The sequence below is a fragment of the Cynara cardunculus genome (genome assembly GCF_001531365.2).
Source record: "Cynara cardunculus var. scolymus isolate 2C chromosome LG 4, CcrdV1, whole genome shotgun sequence".
NCBI lineage: Eukaryota > Viridiplantae > Streptophyta > Magnoliopsida > Asterales > Asteraceae > Cynara > Cynara cardunculus.
In genome coordinates, this window is record NC_037531.1 from 1,593,529 (window position 1) to 1,615,638 (window position 22,110).

Genomic DNA, 22,110 nt, shown 5'->3' on the forward strand with positions numbered 1-22,110 from the left:
ATTTCCATAAATAAAGCCTACAAATCTTGACCATTGATCAAGAAAATGGATGGTTGAGATTGGTTCACACGGTTTACACAAACGGAGAGGGTTCGCATTTGAACGCTCCTCTATATATATATATATATATATATATATATATATATATATAGGTGGAGGTTCAAACGAGAACATCTTCATTTTACGAGAACGCGATAACATCCTTATCACATTTGATAATACACTTGAGGGGACTTAGTGGTGTATGGATGTCGTGTCATGCGACTTAGGTCACACCAAAGGTCGTCTGCGTCTATGATTTAGTATCAAATGTGATGGTCTTGATGGATTATAGTATCATATTAATAATACATTTATCACATGTGATAGTACATGTGAGAGGGCTTAGTGGTGTAAGGGCAACTTGGCCTACAACCTAGATCGCGTTAAAAATTGTCCACGTCTCTGATTTAGTATCACATGTGTATCATATATATTGGAATAATAGTTTTACATGTGATTGGTTATGGTAAAAGAATGTTCTCGCATTCTCATAAAATGAAAATGTTCTCGTTTGAACCCTTCCATATATGTATATATATAATTTTCAGACCCAACATTTCCAACAAACTTTGTATATCAATCCTTACCATCCAATTTTAATCTAAGTTATCTGTACTATCTTATAATGCATTTGGTTAAAACTTTTAAAAACTCTTAAAACTCTTAAAAACAACCTTTTAAGCATACAGTACTACCAACTAAGGCCAAATTACTTAAAAACAACATCTGTTACTAATGGTACAAGTTATCAAAGCCATTCGTTCAAATCAAAACTCGATCCTAACCCTAAACCACCAACTTCTTAACGATTTCATCGGGATTACGATTGAGATGAAATCGTGGGGATTACGATTGAGATGAAATCACGATTACATCGGTTTTGCAGATTACGATTGAGAGTTTTGCAGATTACGATTGAGATGAAATCGTGGGGATTACGATTGAGATGAAATCACGATTTCATCTGTTTTGTAGATTATGATTGAGGTTTTGCAGATTATGATTTCATCGCTCCACACACTCTCATCGATTCCCTCCTGGAGTGACGATTCAATACATCGATTCACCCCCAATCCATGCTTCAAATACGGCTAGGGTTCCAATCAAGGTAATTTTTTTTGGTTTCCATCTTCATTTGGTTGGTTAGAGTTCATGAGTTTTCTATGGGTTAACATTCAAATTAATTGTTTCTGTGTGTTGATTCCTTTCGAAATCTTCATTTATGTGGGTTAGGGTTCTTGAGTTTTCTATGGGTTTGTATGCCTGTATGTATCTTGGTATTTATTTTGATTACTTCTTTTTGAATTTTCAGATACCTGGGTGAGTTTTCTTTAGCAGGGTCCTACAGACTACCATTCACCGGTGTGGACAAAATCTAAGCATCTTACACAATGATCATCATGAGAATTTCAACAAACACCGGTCAAATGGCTAACAATATGGTTTATGTAAATGTCCTCCTACTCTCCTCTTGTTACAATTTATTATTTTTATTGCTTATTCTTTCTATAAACAGTTTAACCTTTTAAACCTTAATCTTATCTTTTTTTTGTTTGGTTGATTTAGGATTTGAAGCATTATCAAGATGGAGATGTGATCAACTCAAAGAAGGTTTGTGATTCACCATTTTTAGTACACGAACATGCTTCTATCCGTGTCAAAGTAATTTGTTTTCCATTTGTATCAGTTTGCATCAAATACATACTACTCGATGTAGTTTATTTTCATTTATTTGGATTTTCACAATTGATTTTGATTTACAGGTTTCATTATCGTCTTTCTTTCATTACTGTCCAGGTTCCATCATTTTTTTTCATTACTCTAAAAGGTAAGACACATATAGCAACAAAAATCTAGAATATTGTTCAACATGATCTAGAATACCATATTTGAAGATATTCGTTTAATATATATGAGCTTTCATGACAAAATATTTTGATTTAAATCCTACTTTCAAGTTCATTGTTTGTAAGGACTAGCCAAACAGTAATATCATTTTTTTTTCCTGCTTTTTGTGAATTTTACAGATGACTGGTTAGTGGCTTATGTAACTTTTACGAGTGATTGCTCCAAATTGTGATTGATTTGATGGTTTCGGATCAATGGCTCTATGTACATAGCATGTGCCATATCAATGGCTTCATATGGATTTCACTTCCAAAAGATGATGTTATTGTGAAAATTCCATTGAACTTCAAACTACGTAAGGTTAGATAACATAATATGTTTGTTGGTGCATGTTTCTTGATGTAATTCATGATTTATGTTGCTTTATACCCCAAATTTTCAATGACTTTTGCTATCAAATTCAATCTCTATAGTAAGTTTCACTATAAGCATTTTTTATTATTTTTTATGCTCCTGATAGAAAAATCTTTGCCCATATCGCTGTACAGTTAGATTGTACAATGAACTAAGCAATGGAAAAACGATCTCGAATTTTGATGAATGATTTATTGATTTCATTGTGAATGAATTGTTTGCTTGTGGGCGTTCGGTAAAGAACAATCTCTTTCGTTGCAGAAAATATTAGTTTGAAGCCTTCCTAATCATCAAGAAAACATTCTCAGGTAAATTCTTATTCATTTAAACCGTAAGAAGTTTACTCTTATTTAGGGGTCATCTACCTAACGCTTACCGTCTAAAAGAGGAAAAGTTATTTAACCATAGTCTTAAGGGCCGTTTACCTAAATGCTTACCCGGTAAGTGTTTAACATTAGAAGTCAAACACTATAATTTATTTTATTGGGTAAGATTGTAGTATATCAAAACATATCCTATGCAACAATTTACCCGATAAGCGCTTACCCAAGTAAGAGTCATCACCCTCACTTACCGGGTAAGACTTTTCATCCTTATCATCGCTCTTACCGGATAAGATTCTTGGCCCTTGCCATGTTCATCCAGTGAGGAAAATTACCCGGTAAGTACTTACCGGGTAAGCGTTTTGTAAACGGCCCCTTATTATATAATTATACTTATTTATTGATTTTATCCCTAGCTCAATTCTTAAACGATTATAGCCAAATAAGGTTATATAATTATACTTGTATTGTAGTAGCAAGGATAAATCCTTACATATTTGGGATTATAGCACTTCATCCTCTATATATTCTTAATTATTGTTACTAGCTAGGACCTATTTTCATATCAACACCATCCATTATTAATTTGTGTTGGACATGCAGTGTGGGACTGTTGTTGACATGGGTATGGAGTGTGAGACTTTGGTTAACGAAGATTCATGGATTTTTTCCGGACTTACAGATGGCAATATTAAGGTGTATATATATATATATATATATATATATATATTCTCTTAATGTATATATGTAATTAATTAAGCTTCTCACTGTTATATATACATATATATATTCTCTGAATGTACATATGTAATTAATTAAGCTCCTCACTGTCATATATACTAATTGTATGTACTTCTACTTGTGGTATATAGAGTTGGAACCTCAAGACACAATCTCAAGTGACTCTTGAAGGAACCGGTGGAAAGGTTAATGCAATTACAACCTACAATGACCTCCTATTTGCTGCCATTCAGGTGAATCTATATAATCTATATATATGTGTATATATATACATGAATCAATTTTGAACTAATTCATTGGTTTTATTCAAACAACAGAAAGCAGGGCTTTTGACCACCTTCTCAACCCCTGATAACAGTTCTCGACTAGCCTCACGCGATTTAAGTTCGATATTACGTACAAAATTAGAGAGAAAATATGTGCAATGTTTTCGATAGTAATTATTTGGTGATAAATGTGTTCCATTCTCAAAGTGTTAAAATTTCTTGATATGTTAAATATGTTCTTTCTTTTTAGTGAGAAGATGATACAAACTATCTAGAAGAAGCAGAGGTTGCAGATGTTTTTGATAGTGATTTCGATAAAAAAAAAAGGTTTAATGGCGGGGATCTCATGACCCCGTGGTCCACATTTTGTGAACCCTACTTGCCATACCTCATAAGCAAGCACCGGAAAAGACAACCTGTCCTCCCCTGGAATCGATGAAGAAGTATGTGTAATGTGGTTTCAATGAAGAAGTATGTGTAATGTGGTTCACCATTATTTGATTATCCCTAAGCCAAATAAATGTTTAGATTGCTTATAATGCAACCTTTATGAAGTTACTTGCTTTGACTATGGAAACTGAGCTAGAAGAGGATGCAAAAATTGACCAGATGACAGGTAAATTTTTTAGCCTAAGTCTTAACATAGAACCATACATGCCATGAGCAACCAATGTTTGGTTTAAGGTCTGGTTTGGAATTGTATTTGGTTAGATCATAGATAAACAACCAATGTTTGGTTTAAGGTATGGTTTTAGTTGGTGATTAATGATCTATTGGCTACTATTATAAAAAGAGGTTTATACCAGTTTATGGTAATAGGATTTAGAAAGTTTATTTCTACTTTGGGTTGCACCAGATCAAAGGGTTTTAAAGATGGTCAAATCTATTTCTATAATGGTATGATCAGTTTCTTGCTGCTATTCTGATTTCTTTTTTTGGGACTGCCTTTCTTCTAATTTTCCCACCTTCTGATCTGTTGTTTCATGTGACCTGTGTCTGCCCATTTGTTGCATCTGCTAGCCTGCTGGTTTACATAGTCAATGATTTTAGATTTGAATTCATTGTGTTCCATTTGTTGTTTACTAAGTTGAATTTTGGTTAATTAATTGCATTGTTGATAAGATAGTTTGTTTCAGTAAATTTGTTCCATTGGTCAAACCTATTGAGTAGATATGAAATTATATTCTTATGTTCAGATTTCAGACATTCGGAGAGGCATGCAATGGAGATTTTAATTCCTGATAACCACATCTGCTTGCTCTGATGCTTATTAAGTTGATGGTGCGATGATGTTAACTTACAAAGAATATGTACCATCTCAAATTACTCTCCCCTTGACAATGCAAAAGAAAAAAAGATTATAAGAGAAGAAATCAGCTCCTACTTAAAATTAAACCAAATCAAAAAGACCATCATTGAAGGTATGGGTTATTTTATTTTAAGTCTATATAATGACAAGCTATAGAAGGTAGTCTAGATTGTGCAAACTCTGACATTTCACTCTAAGTATTTAGGTGGATTTCCTTTTCTTTCTTCATGGATCAAACCGATTTTCTTGGTCTGTGCATAAAGAGTGTGGATGCTATTGCTTTTTTATAAAGTTGAGATTGAGAAATTATTGAAAGAATCAAGTACTAGAAACACATTTTCTCTATGTTGCTTGTATTTTATGTTGCTATATTTAGTTGTTTTGACTTATTAAAAAAGGGGAAACATTACCAAGAGCTTCAAATATGTTAGGCTAGCTGCATTCATTTCCTTTGAACTTTGATAAACAGTAGTATGAAATTTTATTTGTTGTTTCCAAAGACAATTTTACATCTGATGCATATGCAATGAGTACACAACTATACCTTGATATATATAATTCAAGAATGACTTCTCTCCCGTTGCTAATTGGTTTTAAGATGGAATCCCCTGCATGAAATCCTGCTTTTATTATCCCACCATGGTTAATTAGAAAAACTAAATGGTCAATTGAAAAAACTAAGTTATTGAACTTGTTCGAATTATGATCAAGAAAGTGATTTGGTTTTAAAGTTTTCTAAAAATTAAGAGGTTGTTTACCAAAAGCTTACCTGGGTAAGCGATTACTAAGTCACATTACCTTACCGGATGAATATGGTAAGGACCAAAAATCTTATCCGGCAAGTGTGAAGACAAGGACCAAGAGAGCCTTACCCCGTAAGCGAGGGTGATGACTCTTATCTGTTGTGTTCTTCTTATTCTAAACATGTTTTTGAATTCGATATTCTGTTCCTACTGTTTGTATTCTCTACCCACAGCTGGCCATATGGTGAAGGACAAACGTCCAATACCTATCATTGATGTTGGATGAGTTTTGTGAAGATTCATCTATATTGTTAGGAGATAGAATTAGGTTAATTATTTTAGAGTTCAATTTATTAACTATATTAGAGTTCAGTTTTTGTCATTGAAATTTGATTTTCAAAGTTTTATTAAACTTTGTAAATGTTAATTGTTATGAATGTTATTTGAAGTGTTTTTACAAAGATGGGTTTAATTACTTTGTTCCAATGCTTCACGTATATATGTTCCTTGATCACTTAATTTGATTCTTTATATTTTTATTGCAAACTATAGAGATGTGACTTTGTAGCTTCAACAACCCTTATTCATTTACGTTCTTTCTTGTACATACTTTTTAAGCTGACGAGCAAACGGATTATGTTTTACTTTTTGGGTGTACGGGCTCTCCAAAGGCATACCATTTGCTTGTATCAAGCGAGGTGAAGTGTTTTTTAAATCTGAAGCTAAAAGGAACTGTTGTATGTTGCTTTTCATGTTTATGTTGTGTAATTGTTTTGGATCGCTTCATGATTCATGTTCTCCTCGAAAATAAAGTTCATGCGATATGTAAAACACTAACCATGATGCCTATTTCTAAGTTCATGTTATATGTATTAATATGTAAAAAACTAAGAGCAAATCATATCATTCAAAAAGTCTTCTCTCGTGAAAACACAAAAAGCCTCAAAATCGTTTACATTTACGACTCCCGCCGCATTGCGCGGATACACAACTAGTTATTAAATTAAAACTGATAAGGGTAAATCCGACAATTGGAAATTTATTTTTTAATTTAAAATAACTAATTAATTATGGTATTTCCCATATTCATGGGATTGCATGATCATAAGGTTTTTTTTTATCCTTTTGTTTCCACAATATCACGGTCTTCTTCTCAGGTTATTTTTCTGTGAAAATGATCATCGAATATGGAAGATTCTCTACCAATGAATGAGATATACATAAATGATATTACCGGTTCGTCCACGTAGGACTCAACTCTAAGGTTTGGCTTGCACTGTAATGCGTTATGGCACGTTAGGTTGCATTATTTTGTAAGGTGTAAGATTACATTAATATATATCTCGAGGATAAATGATAATTATGTATGAGTCTTAGGACTTAAATAAAAATAAGAAGGAAACTTAAAACTAAAACCTCAAATAGGAAAACAGTTACTCACATTCCCGCACATGAAAAGTCGAGCACAAATTCTTTGAAAATTGGAAAAAGCAGTGAGTATAAATTCAAGAGATTTAATACCGATTTTGCATTCTTGATAGTTGATATCATTTTTTATAAGCTCTATATATTTGGTATCAACAGTTCTTATTTCTTTTTTAAATTTATTACTTTATATGAATTTAATTCGTTCTACAATACACTTCTACATAGCATGCATTTAAAAATGTCATGGTCTCGCCGTAACTCATAAGGCTTGAGGCTTGATCTCGACGTCATGCCACGCCACGCCTCACATCATTTAGAACCTTGCCCGTGCCCTTGATATTGGTTTTAATGAATTTCAGAATCCATCGTCACATATTCATGAATTCGACCAATTGAACTTACGAATTAGGTGTTCATAATAAACACAGTTAAATAGGTGTTCATAATTAACATTTCAGTAAACACAGTTGTTACCTCTCCTCCTTTTAGCTTCCTTGGATACCCTGAAGCTTGATGTAATGGGTATGATTTGTTCCTTTACGTCATCAACATCAGGCTTGGCCGCTGTTTGGTTCTCTATTAAATGGTTAATGAGATGTTAATAATCAACATATTGTATGATTGTGATCGACCAATTAAGAAGTTCAATAACTCAAACAGTTGAATGATTCGAACTAGTTTCAGACACATATTCATGAAGCAGGTTAGTAACAAATGAACCTCAGGCTTAAACATTCATGACATGACACTAATACATCTACCAATGAAACTCAGGTTCTTTGATTCATGAAACTAATGTAACTGATGCATTATGTACAAAAAAAAAAAAGAACCAAGTAACTGGGTTCGATATGCATTAACAGTGTCTTCATGAATTACATGCGAACATTTTCAATTTGTGGTCAAGCTTCATGAACTTGAACCACGTAAACATGTTCCTTTCCTACATTATTCAACAAACGTATTCACGAACCAATATTACTCAGGTTCATTGCTTAATGACATGAAGTACCCTGATGAATATTGTGCCAAAAAGAACAAAGATTTTTAACGAATGATTACAAATTTAGCAAATAACCAAAGATTCATATGTTAAAGAATAAATGATTCATATGTTGGTGAAATTGGAGAACGAGGTTTTCTCCATGATTCATGCACTTCGTCTTTGAACTGCAAGTGTTGATAAACCCTAATGAATATTCGAACTAATGCATCTACTGATATAATGTTATTAAGATATGTGAGAATGTAAATCTCCATGCCAATACAGGAGGAGAGATAAAGAACCAATTTACAAATACAACCCCATAAGAATAAGAATGGAGAAATACAACAAACTATAGGAAGTATAAATATATACAAAATATAAAAACTAATAATATGTTTATCTTTAATGTTTTGATTCATGATTCCGGGTCTTCATCTTGGTCCTTTATGTTTACAAAAGATTCAGAATGTTTTCCTTCAATGGAAACTGCTTGATTGTTCTTCAGAGTTTAATTCCAACATACAATTCTACACTGGAGGTGGAGGCTCCCTATTTGCCCCTGCACGCTTCTTTATATTAAATTAAATTGAATATATATTTACTGGAATGCCACCGCATCACTATCGTCCATTTATAAAAAAAAATTAATGGTATAGATTGGTTTACAAAGTTTGTTGGAAATGTAGGGTTTGCTATTGAAACCACCCCGATATGGAAGGGCAGACTGGCGGGAAGGGTTGTACTAAATTGAATAGAGTCCCGATATCCTCCGAAAGTACCTTTTGATAACCTTTCGTCCTCATTCAAAGAAGATAGAGGAATTCCCCATACTGCTATAGCTACAGGGGGAGAAGTGATAACTAGCTAGACCATATTTACTTTTCTATAGGCTCGACCTTATTATAAATATATATATATATATATATATGTGTGTGTGTGTGTGTGTATAGGGTTGGGTTCACACGAGACAAGATTGTTTTCGTAAGACAAGATTTTTACACTTGAAACTTCACAACAAAATGTTGTGAAGATAAAAAGAAGGTGAATCTTCACAACAAAAACATTGTGAAGGTTACATTCATAGTGTTTTGCTGTGAAATTTCAAGTGTAAAAAAATCGTGTCTCGTGTATCTCATAAAAACAGTTTTATCTCACATGATCTCAAGTGTCTATATATAATTGAGATAGAAAGCTATCAACTATAAAAGCAAGTGGGTGGCAAGATTTCTATTGCTATAATATATCTCTATATCATTTTCATTATTATTTAATATCTTGGTCCATAAAGTCTAGTGGATGATCTTTGAATTCTTCGTATCAATTTCCATAATAGGCAACCGGGACTATATATGTTGAATACTTTAAGGGTACAAATGGTATACTGGACAAAACATGTCAGAACAAAACAGAACAAGGATCCTTATCCTATGTTTGACATGATTTTCATGTGGAACAGAGTGAAACAGGCATGTTCCACCCCTACCCCATGGAACATGATGAAACAAGGTAGAACAGACTTATATTTCACTAATATAACCTCAAAATAAAACTTAATTCTCTTCTAAAACATCAAATAGGTCTCTTTTTTACATTTTATTCATTCTTTAAATTTTATTTATTGTATTTTATGTTTTTAAACTTCATTTTACTCTCCTCAAAATATTATTTTTATACGGTTTCTATATTTTTATTAATTTATGTAATTCATTATATATTAGTAATAAAAAATAATGTAGAAAAGAGATTAAAAAAAAATTGGAAACTACATAAACTTTTTATTTGGTATCATTTTAATTGTTTTGATGAAAACTTTCTGATGATATATCTTGTTATGAAAAATAACTGTTCTATTATAATTTAATAAATTACATAAATTAATTAAAATAAACAACTCATTAGGGGTAAAATTAATCATTTTACTTGTTATGCTCTATCCAGTTTTATCCTACCAAATGTTGAACAGTTGTTATATCCCATCCTATCCTATTCTATCTTGTCTGGACACCAAACACACCTTAAACATACAACTAAGGGCGCATTTCTTAATGTACCTGGCATTTTATTTGATCAGTTATACATGATTGTTTAGTAGTGGCTTGATGATATCGAAAGTGGCTTATTCGGTAAACTTTTAGAAGGGAACTTTATGCAGAAAACCAAGTTTTTTCCGAACTTGTTCTCCCAATTAAAAAACACGTTCATTCTCTCTATGAAAAAACCCTTTCAAACAAAAACTTTCTCAGTCTATACAAACAAATGAACCCACACAGACAACTTTATCCATAAAGGACATGGAAAACCAACCAAACAACCCCTTAGTAGTTAACACAAATAAACTCATATCAAACTTGAGAAGAGAATTAGATCAAGGCAAACAAACCCTTAATTGCATTCTGCTTCTTTTCATTTTCTTCAGCTAAGAATTCCCTGTTATTTGCATCCTATAAGAACCAAAGGCATTGAGATGAGAAAATAAACAAAAGGAAGAACAATCAAACTTCTATCTACCAAGAAAACCAACAACTGAACAGGCTTCATATCGTGTTAAAAGCTTGTAGGGAAAATTTAGCAAGATAAAGAAATTTATGTTCTTTAAAGAACATCATTAAGAAATCTCTGACCTTGCAATTGCATTATGAGTATCATCCTCACCTGAATTCAACCTCAAATTCTCATCACCAGAGCAAAAAGATCGGTTCTGAAGCCTTCTGTTTTTCAATATCACTTTTGATTCCTTCACCAAATCAATATACCTTTTCCTTACCCTGGCCAGAGGGTGTGTCTCTATAGCTGTTTTATCACAATACGCTTCTTTTAATATTACAGTGCACGTTTTATTCCTCAAAGATAGATAAAACACATGGGGATGTCGCTCAAACGCCTTATGAACCTTCTGTGGCAAGCCCAAATACTTTCTCAAGCACAAAAGCTTCTTCCTTTGAGCAGAATGTTCAACAAATAGACTAAGCAACTCATGAAGCAAACCCACAACACGTTTCTCAGCCACGTCACTATCTGGGTACAAATCCGGGCATTCCTCATACGGTGAAACATAGGGAAGTCTCTGAAAACCGTCCAACCAATCCAAAATCTTTGTCCTCAACCTCAAACCTTTAGATGGAAACAATGGAATTGAAATAGCGTCCATTTGTCCACCATTATCAACTCCACTCCTCAATGCATTCCTCTCAAGTACAGACAAAACCTTTTCACTTTTCACAACTGCTAACCCCTTTAACCCATCTTCCATTTCCACTACCTTAAAACACCCATCAAGATTTCCTTCAGGGTTCCGCACATAATCATCCGGAAACCCCAAGTACCACAGCATACCTTGGATTACCTTCAATGGCAACCTATTCTCAACACTCATAAGTATTAGTTTCTTCAACCTTTCTTGTAGATCAGCCTTATAATCCCTATAAACAGCTTGTTCTTCATCATTAAGCATAACAGCCTCTGGGGTTAACCTAAACCATGGCATATTGTATTTGGGTCCGGTGAACTCTTCAAAGACCGATGGGTACAGTCTAAGAAACCTAGCCACCTTAATTGGTATATCTAATTGTAAGCCTTTCTTTGAAACATCAGAGATGGGGATGCGGCCCTCTGGAGAGGCAGTAATACAGTTCTTAAGAGCAATTATGGGTTTGAGTTCGATGGATTTGTGAATTGATTCAATTGAGTCAAAGTATGAATCTTTTTTCCATTTCATGTACACATTGGTGTAGCTGTGCTTCTGGGAGTGTAGACAAGTGAGTGTGGATTGATTTAAGAATGCAAAAAGGGGAGCCTTAGAAGAAGAAGTTATTCGTTGTTTGAGATTTCTACGACCATTGCCGATAATCATGAAGCTGGCGCTAAACGAAACGCCAGAAAAAATTAAACCCCAGTAAAGAAATCAGCTATGGTTTGTAGAAAAAGGTTCGAACTTTCAAGGTTTAACAGATAGCAATTTAGCAAAACCATAATACCAAGTGAGTAGCAAGAATGGAAGAAACAATTACCAGAGGCATTCAATTCAACGGCGAACAGGGGCGTCAGACGAATTCACAAATACCATGGGGAAGCGGAGAGAACAGGAGGCCAATGGATGAGGGATTGAGGCTTTTCTGTAATGGGGCCTTACCTTACTAGAAAAAGGAGAGCCAGCCCAGCCCAGCCCAGCCCAGCCCACCCTTTGTTACAACTTAACTTAGTGGATTCATTTTCGAACTACTTCAATTTTTATTTTTGATATAAATAATAAATGTTTATATAACAATATCTATACTATATTATAAAATATTTGACAAAAACTCTTAAAAACTATTTTTTATGCATAAAATACTGTTTATTAATGCATGTCACTTAAAACTCAAGATTACAAATAGATTGTGCATAAATACAACTTATTAAAGCTCTATATCTGAATTCGTGTAACTAACTGCAGATAAATTTAATCAAATACAAGATAAACATCTCATTTTAAATATAAAAAATCTAAAATATAATTAAGATAATCATTGAGTTCTAACAAAATACTTAATTATTATCTTTATAAAATGTTATATTATCAAACTAAAAATAAATTATTTCGTTATTAAATTATAATAAAAAAATAAAGAAATTACATAAAAAATGTAAACTTTTAAATAGTTGATTTGATATTAACATTGATATATTTTTTTTCAAATTTTTATAATATCTTTAAATTTATATTTTATTCAAAAATAAAATCATTTTTAAAAACACATAAAATTGTATTATAACATCGACAGAAACAAATAATAAAATAGAACAATAAAATTGAGATGCATCTCGCTGCATTGCACGAGTACTTTTCTAGTAATTAAAAAACAATAATATAGAAGAAACTTTAAGTTTTTGTAGAAGAAGTTGAGTTCTTATTAAAAAGTTATGACCAAATAAGATCATGATATCAGAGTAGATGTTTTATAAGAATGTAACATCCCCATTCCGAAAAAAGGGAGGTTGCTTTAAAACATAACGGAGCCGCTATATAAAACTTCCAAATATAGTCTCCAATACAAAGAAATAAAATATTCTAATAACGAAATTGAATATAACTACAAACAAGATATAAAGGTCTCCAAACAAACTACTTCCAAAATCCTCCAACTACCGAGGAAAATCCAAAAGCAATCTTTAAAGGAAATCTAATCTAATAGCAAAAAAGGAAAAAAAATCCATTAAATGAATTAATAGCACTAAACCTCTTGAAATCCTTGGAACCAAGATCCTGGTCTACTCTCTGTCACAAAACCTACCCGCCCCTTGATCACCTGTCGTGAATAATAGAAGAAAACACGGCTGAGCCAAATGCCCAGTGAACGGATAAACAATTACAGTAAAATGGTAATACAAACATGCCAAAATTAATCTCAAGACATCGAACCAAATGAGTACCAAAATCTTAGAAAAATCAACAAATACCATAATCATACTAAATCATATGAAAGGACAAATCGAGCTCGAAAACGCATACACTTCCATATTAATTAACATGACAAGTGTCAGACATATGGCCACACAGGCCTGTACGTTGGACTGCAGATCCACACGTACCAAATGTGAGATGTGGCGTTGGACACTACACCGAYATCCACCCTACAAACGAATCACATGTGCTAGGCCCGACCCATACGCCTCCTAAATCTAATACCCATCACACCAAAATAGCTCTCAAAAGAGCATAAAAGAGGAGACGTTGTGGACTGATCACACTGCCACGGTTAGTGTCACGTCATTGGTGCCACAATGACGTGCTTATGGTACCCCCATAGGTGGTTAGTAGCTCGAGTTACCCAAGAAAATAAGCAGTCTAAACGAAAAGGTCACGTCTTTTGAACGACTAAAAAAACAGCAAACTCGACTAAAAATCGAGTGTTTTGACCCGTGTTTTTTTTAGGCGATTCAATTTTTTTGGCGATAAAATAATGACCATTATATGCACCAACATTAAGCACATACAAGATCAAATTCGAAAGGAAAACGAGAAGAATTTTTGGGTTCTAAAGACGATTTTGACAAACCCCTAGTTGCTGCCATTATTATTGACCGAATCGGTGATCTTCGAGTCACCAGAACAACTCAAATCTTCCTTAAACAATCCCAAAATTTATAATCCAACTACTAAATGTATAGATTTGAGACTGGGACAAAAACTTACCTCGAACCGACAAGAAATCGATGGAACCTTGCTTGTTTTTGGCCGTCGGGTTCCCTCCTAGGTTATCAATAGACTCTTCCAAGCTCTTAGGGTTTCTCTCTAACGATTATCATAATAAGAGGAATTAGGGTTAGGTTAAATAAGAGGAATTAGGGTTAGGTTAAACCCTAATCTACAAACAAAAGCCCAAGCCCATCATCCAAATTGCAAAGTTAAAGTGGTTTATGCAAAACTAACCCCTCAAGATTGGTCAACTTCCTAAACTAACCCATACTTCAATATAAATATATATATATATATATATATATATTTTAAACATGCACGGATATATACATATATATATACACACACATACACACATATCTGACGGGTATTATAAAGAACCTATTGAATAAATGTGTCAAATACTTATTGTAAATCCTCTTAAAAACATACATACATACATACATACATACATACATACATACATACATACATACATATAAATATATATCTTAAAGATTTGGCATGTAAGTTGCTTACGAGGCATTTAACGCAACTCTTCGTTTGATCAGGATGGTCCCAATCTTACAAATGAAGAGGTCTTTGTAAAGAATTAGAGTGTCAACATACTTATTTTTCCTATGGTTTGACCTTCACAAATCGTTATTTAATCGGTTTTTGACGACTCCAATCTAAATACATATATTTTTCAGATTGATTCTTTATTGACCATCATCTAAAAACTAGTACTGATCTTAGTCTTTTTCAATTCGTCTTCTACGCATCTCTAATCAACATGGTACAAGAAGCAACCATAAAGTATGAGGGGAGGGCCTTGTTGAAACTCCAGGAATCAAGGGAATATGCTTAGTATTTGGATTATAGGCGCTTTCATTTTTGCAATTATTTAGGTTTGATAATGTGCATCGAAATACTAATGGAGACTATATGTTTATGATAATTTGATTACTAATTACCTTTTAAGCTTATTTAATATATATTCATATCCTTTGTTTAATCCATCTCTAAGTATAGATAATCGAGTAAAACAGATATCATATATTTTATCTGTAGTTGAGTCATCAGTAAAAAATTAACAATAAATTATTATAATTAAAACTTTATTGATGATATAAATGAACAACCGCAAAAAGAAGGATAAAAAAAAGGTATGTTATTATAGACGTATTGCCTCGGTGTCATGTTGAGGCCATGACATCATTTTATATTGACTGGACATATATACGTAATTATTTACATAAAATCAAAGCCAAAGGGGGTTAAATCACAATTGTTGGTGATGGCATTTTACATTTGTATCGAGGGAGTATGTTCATTGGAATCCTTTGAAGCAGAATCTTTGCATGATTTCAAAACCAAGTCTAAAGTTAGGGCTTTTTTCAACCCAAACATCAATGAAACGGATTGAACATATGTATAGAAGACAATAACTGGACCAGAATCCCAGCGATTGCGACACCCACCACCAATCACAGACTTGTCGCTGGCAATTTCAAGTCCACCGTCCAAAGGGGCTGCGCCGATTCATCTCTGAGCAAGTTTCCCGGCTTCAAAGACTCTTTCTTTCATCATTCTTCCTTAAAGAAGGTATATTATAAACCCTAGGTCACCATTTTTGTTTCTGTGTATAAGCGTGTGCGTAGTTTTTGCTTGTGTCTTCTTCGATTTTATTTCCCATTAGAAACGTTATTGTGATTGGCATTTTGATATTACGTAAATTTGAAAATCACAGTGCTTATTCGGGGTTTTGGATTAACTCTCCTCTAGGGTTACATGTATCGATGTCGAGTTGAAATTTTGTTCCGTCGACTGAATGTTTTTTTGTACTGGTTGGATACCAATGAGAACGCAGAAGAACCGATTACTTGTTAAAACAATTTTGAAGATTTTAGGTATTAGTATTTAGTAGTGTGTTGATAAGCCTCCACATTGTGACGAGAAGGAAAGATACAAATTTCCCATGAACTGAGATTTCATAAATCATGATCAAGATTTTTTTTTAACAGACAAAGGTCTAGTGAATATGAAGTTACTTTGTTTATATAACTGTGACCTATTATATCATGTATCTTGTATGTGATAAACGTATACTTGGATTAACGTCTTAATTTGAACTATTGGATTACGAGAATTCTTTTAAAGTAAGATGCTAAAGTCTTAATTTTTGTGGATTAATGTCTTAATTTGAACTTCATCGGCTCTATTCTGTTACAAGTTGAGTCGGATCTTATTGTCGGTTTAATATGGCTGTTAATGTTATCTAAGTAGGGTCTGTGTCCACCATTGCTATATAAGACATGGGAGTTTCTTTATAAATACAATTTCTCTATTGAAGTATTCTTTTAACCATCTAAGTTCTACGACACAGACAAATCTGCATTTCACATTACTTTATGTGATATAAAAAAAGTTAAAGACCGTAAGTAAAACTTCTTGGTCAAATATCAGTCAATCTGTGTCCCCTTTGCATTTTTGGTTCTCTATTCAGGGGTTATGAATTTCTATTATCATCATGCGTAGTTTCTTTTGCAGGATTTGATATTTTGTGGACATGTCTTCCAAGTTAACACCTTCCAAGAGGCCTCAAGACCGTGGAGCATCAGAGGGCAATGGAAAAGGGAAGTGGCAAAAGTCTGCTTATTTTACTTCACAAGATACATCGTTCAAGATTGCTCCTGGTAGCACTGTTTTTCGAGTGCTTTGCCCTGCTTCTAAAGCTGGAAGTGTTATTGGGAAAGGGGGAGACAAGATATCCCAGATACGCCAGGAGACTGGTGCAAAGGTCAGGGTTGAGGAAATCGTCCCTGGATGTAATGAGAGAGTAGTTGTAATCGCTGGTTCTGATGAAGATAATCAGAGAAAAAATGCTGATGAAGGAACTAAAGCAGTTCTAGAAACCGAAGACACTGACAAAACAAAAGAACATGATGAGGGGAGTGAACATAAGCAATCTGTTGCAGGGGAAGATTTGCCATCTGAGAAAGTTGCTTCCTCTGTCCAGAAAGCCCTGTTTCTTGTGTTTGAAAGAATGTTTGGAGGAGAACCGGGCATGGATGGAGGGAATGAAGATGGTAATAAGGAGGCTACTACATGTGTTGTGAGGCTGTTAGTACTTTCTTCTCAAGTGGGATGTCTTTTAGGAAAAGCTGGTAGCGTAATCAAACAAATGGCTTCTGAAAGCGGGTCACAAATTCGGATTCTTCCTAGGGACAAACTTCCTGCATGTGCATCCCCTTCGGATGAACTGATTCAGGTACTTCTATTTCGTTGTCTATTTGTCAGTCAAAGTGTTCAAAGCTTGCAATCTTCTGAGTGACAAGATTTTATTTAAATTCAGCAACCGTGCTCTAATCTTAGCATCAAATGTTCTTTGAAACATCGTAATAGGTAGTCACTGTGACTTGATGTCCATCTTGGCTTCATAAAACCTAAAATGACCATCACATGATGCCATGGATGTGAAACATATTTATGGACAAGAATGCTTAGATGGGGGAAGTAATAGTAATTAGAAGCATTCCAAATAGTTTTCATTCCCAGTATCATATTTTTTCACAAGCTATGAAGGAGTAGAAGTCGAAAGATAAAGTTTTGGTGAATATGATAAATAACTAGGTTATGCAGAAGCGTATTCTATTTGATAATTCAATAATTAACCCTTGGTGATTATAACTCTCTACATAGGTAAAGGGATCCTATTCTAAACTTTAGGAAACCTAACCACTAGAAGACTAAAATACTCATACTATTTACTTAAATGCTTAAATAGAACAACTACCATGAATCTTGATGCATTTGCTACCCATTTGAATGTAAAGTGTAACCCATATAAAATAGGATCAAATTTCATTTTTTATATGATATTGTAAGCCTCTTCATGAAACCAAGTTTTCAAACACAATTTCATGGTCTGATAAAATCGAAGCCATTGAGGTTCTTAACATGTAGCTTAATGAAATGATAACAAGTTAAGGCATTTATTTAGTGGAAGAGTGTTCCATGTTGTAGGCTTAATTGCAATATGGTTACTTACATGTTACATCTTTCCCTCTCTACTCTTCTCCTTCCTTCACCTTCTTTAAAAATCTGTATATGTTTATATGGGATACACAAATGCTTTCTGGTTCATAAAATTCTAAATTTATGATGTATTTTTCCATAGCTATCTGGAGACATGGATGCGGTTAAGAAAGCTCTTCAATCTGTTTCACAACAGCTCTTGGACCATCCACCTCGTGACGATGATTCTTTCTCTGCGAACCCTAGCGGCTTATCTCATTCCTTTGGTAATTCTCTTTCTCGTCCAGATGCATATCCTGCTTTCCCTCATGGACGACCATTGGCTGCACCACCTGCTGATGGTGTAGGTGGTGCTTTTGGGCGTATGGGTCTTTCTCAAGAGATGCTAACTTACCGCTTGATATGCCCTGATGAGAAAGTGGGAGGTGTGATTGGAAAAGGAGGATCTGTTGTGAAGGCACTTCAGCAAGAGACTGGATGTGACATTAAAGTCCTAGAACTTACTGCTGATTCAGATGACCGTGTTATTGTCATATCTGGACCATCGGTACGAACTCATACTTCTCAATCTGTTATCTTCTTTACCATCTGTTTTTGTTTCACACTTTTGGCTTACGATTTAACAAAGAGGGCAAAATGCTTAAAACCAATTAATTATTGCAGCATCCAGATGAGCGCATATCTGCTCCTCAAGATGCAGTTCTTCGTGTACAAACAAGGATAATTAGGGCTGCACCTGAGAACAAGGAACAGGGTCCTACAGGAAAAATTATAGTATCCTCGCATCAAATTGGATGTCTGCTTGGCAAGGGCGGTGCGGTTATTTCAGAGATGAGAAAGTCAACTGGGGCATATATTCGTATATTGGGAAAAGATCAAACCCCACAATATGCTGCTCGAAATGAAGAAGTAGTTCAGGTAAAGCATGCACTGTTAAGTTATTAATGTTCATGATTTTGTTAATGGAATATTTTCATTTGCCATAAAGTCACTGGATTGATATGTAAATACATGCAATTGGTCCAAATGCAGATAAATGGTGATTTTGATGCAGTTCATGAGGCTCTTTTGCAAATAACCATGAGGTTGCGAAGTCATTTTTTCCGGGACGCATTTCCTTCCATTAATCATCCTCCAAATTCTTCGTTTCCTGATCATGGACCGCCATTTCCACCATATATGAGGAGGGAAGTTTCTCCACCAGGAAGGTATTCCTCATTTACCCAGTTTGATGCTGGAATGCCTCCACATGGTGGGTTTCATCCACATGATGATCACCCTCCATTTATGCATGATCTCCATAGACCAGGCTTTTCCCACCATATGCCTGAAAGATTACCAGCTTCAGCACCATGGGGTCCTCCGGTATTACTTCTCTACATTCTTATACTGTCTTTATGAGGAAACTGAAATAGATATGCTCATTTACAGCCTTGTTTTCTTACTTGCAGTGTGTTGAAGGTGGTGGGCCTCTAGGATTCCCTGAATTTTCAGGAGTTCCCCAAAGAAGATTGGGTGGATTTGGAGGGTAGGTACATTTTACGCATAGTTTTGAGTAATTACAGTCGTTTCAAGTAGATGATATCTTTGCTAAAGCGTTTATCTTTGTATCATGATAGTGGAAATCACCAAGCTATAATCACAAGCACCACCGTGGAAGTAGTTGTTCCTCGCTCTGTGGTTTCTGCAATATATGGAGAGGATGGCGGATGTTTGAAACAAATCCGTGAGGTACGTATCTTGACATTGTCTTGGCATGTTTACAATTTTTCTCGGTTTTGAAAATCTTGATCTCTTGGAACATTATCAGTAGTTTTTCATGATTGAAATTGGATTGCATTTTGAAATTGTTATATCTCCAGATTTCTGATGCAAAAATTACGATAACGGAGACGAAAGGTGGAGGAAAAGAGACATTGATCATAATATCAGGCACACCAGAGCAGACTCATGCTGCACAGTCTCTTATTCAAGCCTTTGTTATCAGTGAGACTGAAACTTGTTGATCTCATCCTCTTTTGTTTTCATGGTTATATAAAATATGCATGCACTTGAATGAATTATGGTGTTGTAAACTTGTTGATTCTCTCTTTGGACTGCAAGTGATTTTTAGGTGCTGTTTGGTTGGTTTTCCATCAAGTCATGTATGGATAAACTGACTATGTGGATTAATCTGTCTGAATGGATTGAGATGATTTTTGTTTGGGAGGGTTTTTTTCATAGATGAAAGGAGTGTGTTTTTTATTGGGAGGGGTAAGTGTGGAAATTTTTTTTGGCTTTATGCATAAAGCTACCCCCTAAAAGCAAACCGAACAAGTCATATTTCATATCATTAAGCCACTATCAAATGCTCATGTACAGTTGACTGAATAAGTTGTGAGTCCTATTAAGCTTATGAAGCTGTTAACAAACAGACCCTTAGAAAAAACATCTTTCAATTTCTGAAGGGTTTTTGGAACTTTATAAAAAAGTTCCCTTCATCTTTTGTATTTCTTGTTTTGCGATGCCTGACATTTGCATTGAATCGGATTTCTAGGTAGTATGACTTTCCGGTTTACGCTTCAGTGAAAATGTATTTTGAATCCACGGTGCAATGCGTTGATTTCGCTCATCAGCCCAATTTTTATTTGCTCTCCTTTTGAATTGAGCCTTGTGTTGATGCATGATTTTTTGAATAACGTTGAATTTCTTTGCACCAAGGGTAGATATCCTCATTTTTTTTGCCACATTAGGGCCATAGTCGTAATAGCTTTGATATTTGGGACAAGTGAACGGGTAGAAGCAACGTCGCTAGCGTAACTCATTTTTTAGAATATTTGGTAGATTATGAAAAATAATAGTTATCTACGGAATAAAAATCTCCAAGAAAACGTGTTAACGATTTTGTGCATGAGAATATGGATTGTAAACCTAACTTATTCTCGGAGATAAGGTAAGTGTATGTTGATTGCTTTCACGAAGTCCGTGGTTAAATCAATTTGTTATTATTATTCCAAAATGCAAAGTAATCAAAAAGTAAATGGCTTATGACATGCCAAGGGAAAAACAAATCTCTTATGATACGTCAAATCCAACACTGAGCTGTTTTCAAATAACACTTTACCGACTATATGATTGAGTACTACTAGACCTGTCTATGCTTAAAAAAGACCTATAGTTGACAAGATTAAGTGAATATCTAAAATCATGATCATTTTATTTGTATTTTTTCATACATTCCTGAAGAACGGAAAAAGATTCTTCAAACGTCTCAGTTCCTAAAAGTGCATGATAAATACCGTCAAGACCCAATACTGTAGAAGAAATTAAATGAAGTACTCCGAATACAAAGTATGGAAAATTATCTACAACATCCCCATCATGAACTCCCCCTCATACTTCACAAAAAACTGTGGTATAACGTGTATCTTTCCTGTTATGGTTGTTGAATAAACGAAATAACTCAAAAAACATAGATTTTTGTTCAAGAATGAGATTTTGTTGTTTTGTTCATATTTGTTGTGTCATTCAAATCCATATCATATGTTGAATATGATGATATAGATACGTAAATTTGAAATATATCTATACTATATTATAAAGTATTTGGCTAAAACTCTTAAAAACTCTTAAACTCTTAAAACTCTTAAAACCGTTCATCCCTAAACGATTTCATCCCTATCCGATTTCATTCCATAACTGAATTCGTGTAACTAACTACAGATAAACACAATCCAATACAGGATAAACATCTCATTTTAAATATAAAAAATCTAAAATATAATTAGGATAATCATTGAGTTCTAATAAAATACTTAATTATTATGTTTATAA

General features: G+C 34.1%; 2 protein-coding genes across 6 annotated transcripts; one reads left to right on the forward strand and one right to left on the reverse strand.

The window, feature by feature from the left end:
• Nucleotides 1-7,392: 7,392 nt before the first annotated feature.
• LOC112511552 (protein WHAT'S THIS FACTOR 1) lies at nucleotides 7,393-12,143 on the reverse strand. Of its 4 annotated transcripts, XR_003069100.1 has the most exons (3): nucleotides 10,755-12,143; nucleotides 10,483-10,543; nucleotides 7,393-7,690 (listed from the first exon to the last, which is right to left on the reverse strand). XR_003069100.1 is itself a non-coding variant. In XM_025117228.1 (2 exons), exons 1-2 carry the CDS (start codon nucleotides 11,950-11,952, stop codon nucleotides 10,533-10,535), a joined length of 1,209 nt encoding a protein of 402 aa, XP_024972996.1. In that variant the 5' UTR covers nucleotides 11,953-12,143; the 3' UTR covers nucleotides 10,305-10,532. The 4 variants fall into 4 exon arrangements, 1 of the variants encoding a protein (XP_024972996.1); XR_003069098.1 differs by having other exon boundaries at nucleotides 7,575-7,690; nucleotides 10,483-12,143; XR_003069099.1 differs by lacking the exon at nucleotides 7,393-7,690 and adding an exon at nucleotides 8,627-8,661 and having other exon boundaries at nucleotides 10,483-12,143.
• Nucleotides 12,144-15,605: 3,462 nt separating this feature from the next.
• Nucleotides 15,606-20,461, forward strand: LOC112510778 (RNA-binding KH domain-containing protein RCF3-like). Of its 2 annotated transcripts, none has more exons than XM_025116127.1 (8): nucleotides 15,606-15,864; nucleotides 16,810-17,530; nucleotides 18,440-18,844; nucleotides 18,961-19,215; nucleotides 19,330-19,662; nucleotides 19,749-19,825; nucleotides 19,917-20,028; nucleotides 20,160-20,461. In XM_025116127.1, exons 2-8 carry the CDS (start codon nucleotides 16,829-16,831, stop codon nucleotides 20,301-20,303), a joined length of 2,028 nt encoding a protein of 675 aa, XP_024971895.1. In that variant the 5' UTR covers nucleotides 15,606-15,864; nucleotides 16,810-16,828; the 3' UTR covers nucleotides 20,304-20,461. The 2 variants fall into 2 exon arrangements, with proteins under 2 accessions (XP_024971895.1, XP_024971894.1); XM_025116126.1 differs by having other exon boundaries at nucleotides 16,798-17,530; nucleotides 19,749-19,827; nucleotides 19,916-20,028; nucleotides 20,160-20,362.
• Nucleotides 20,462-22,110: the final 1,649 nt, after the last annotated feature.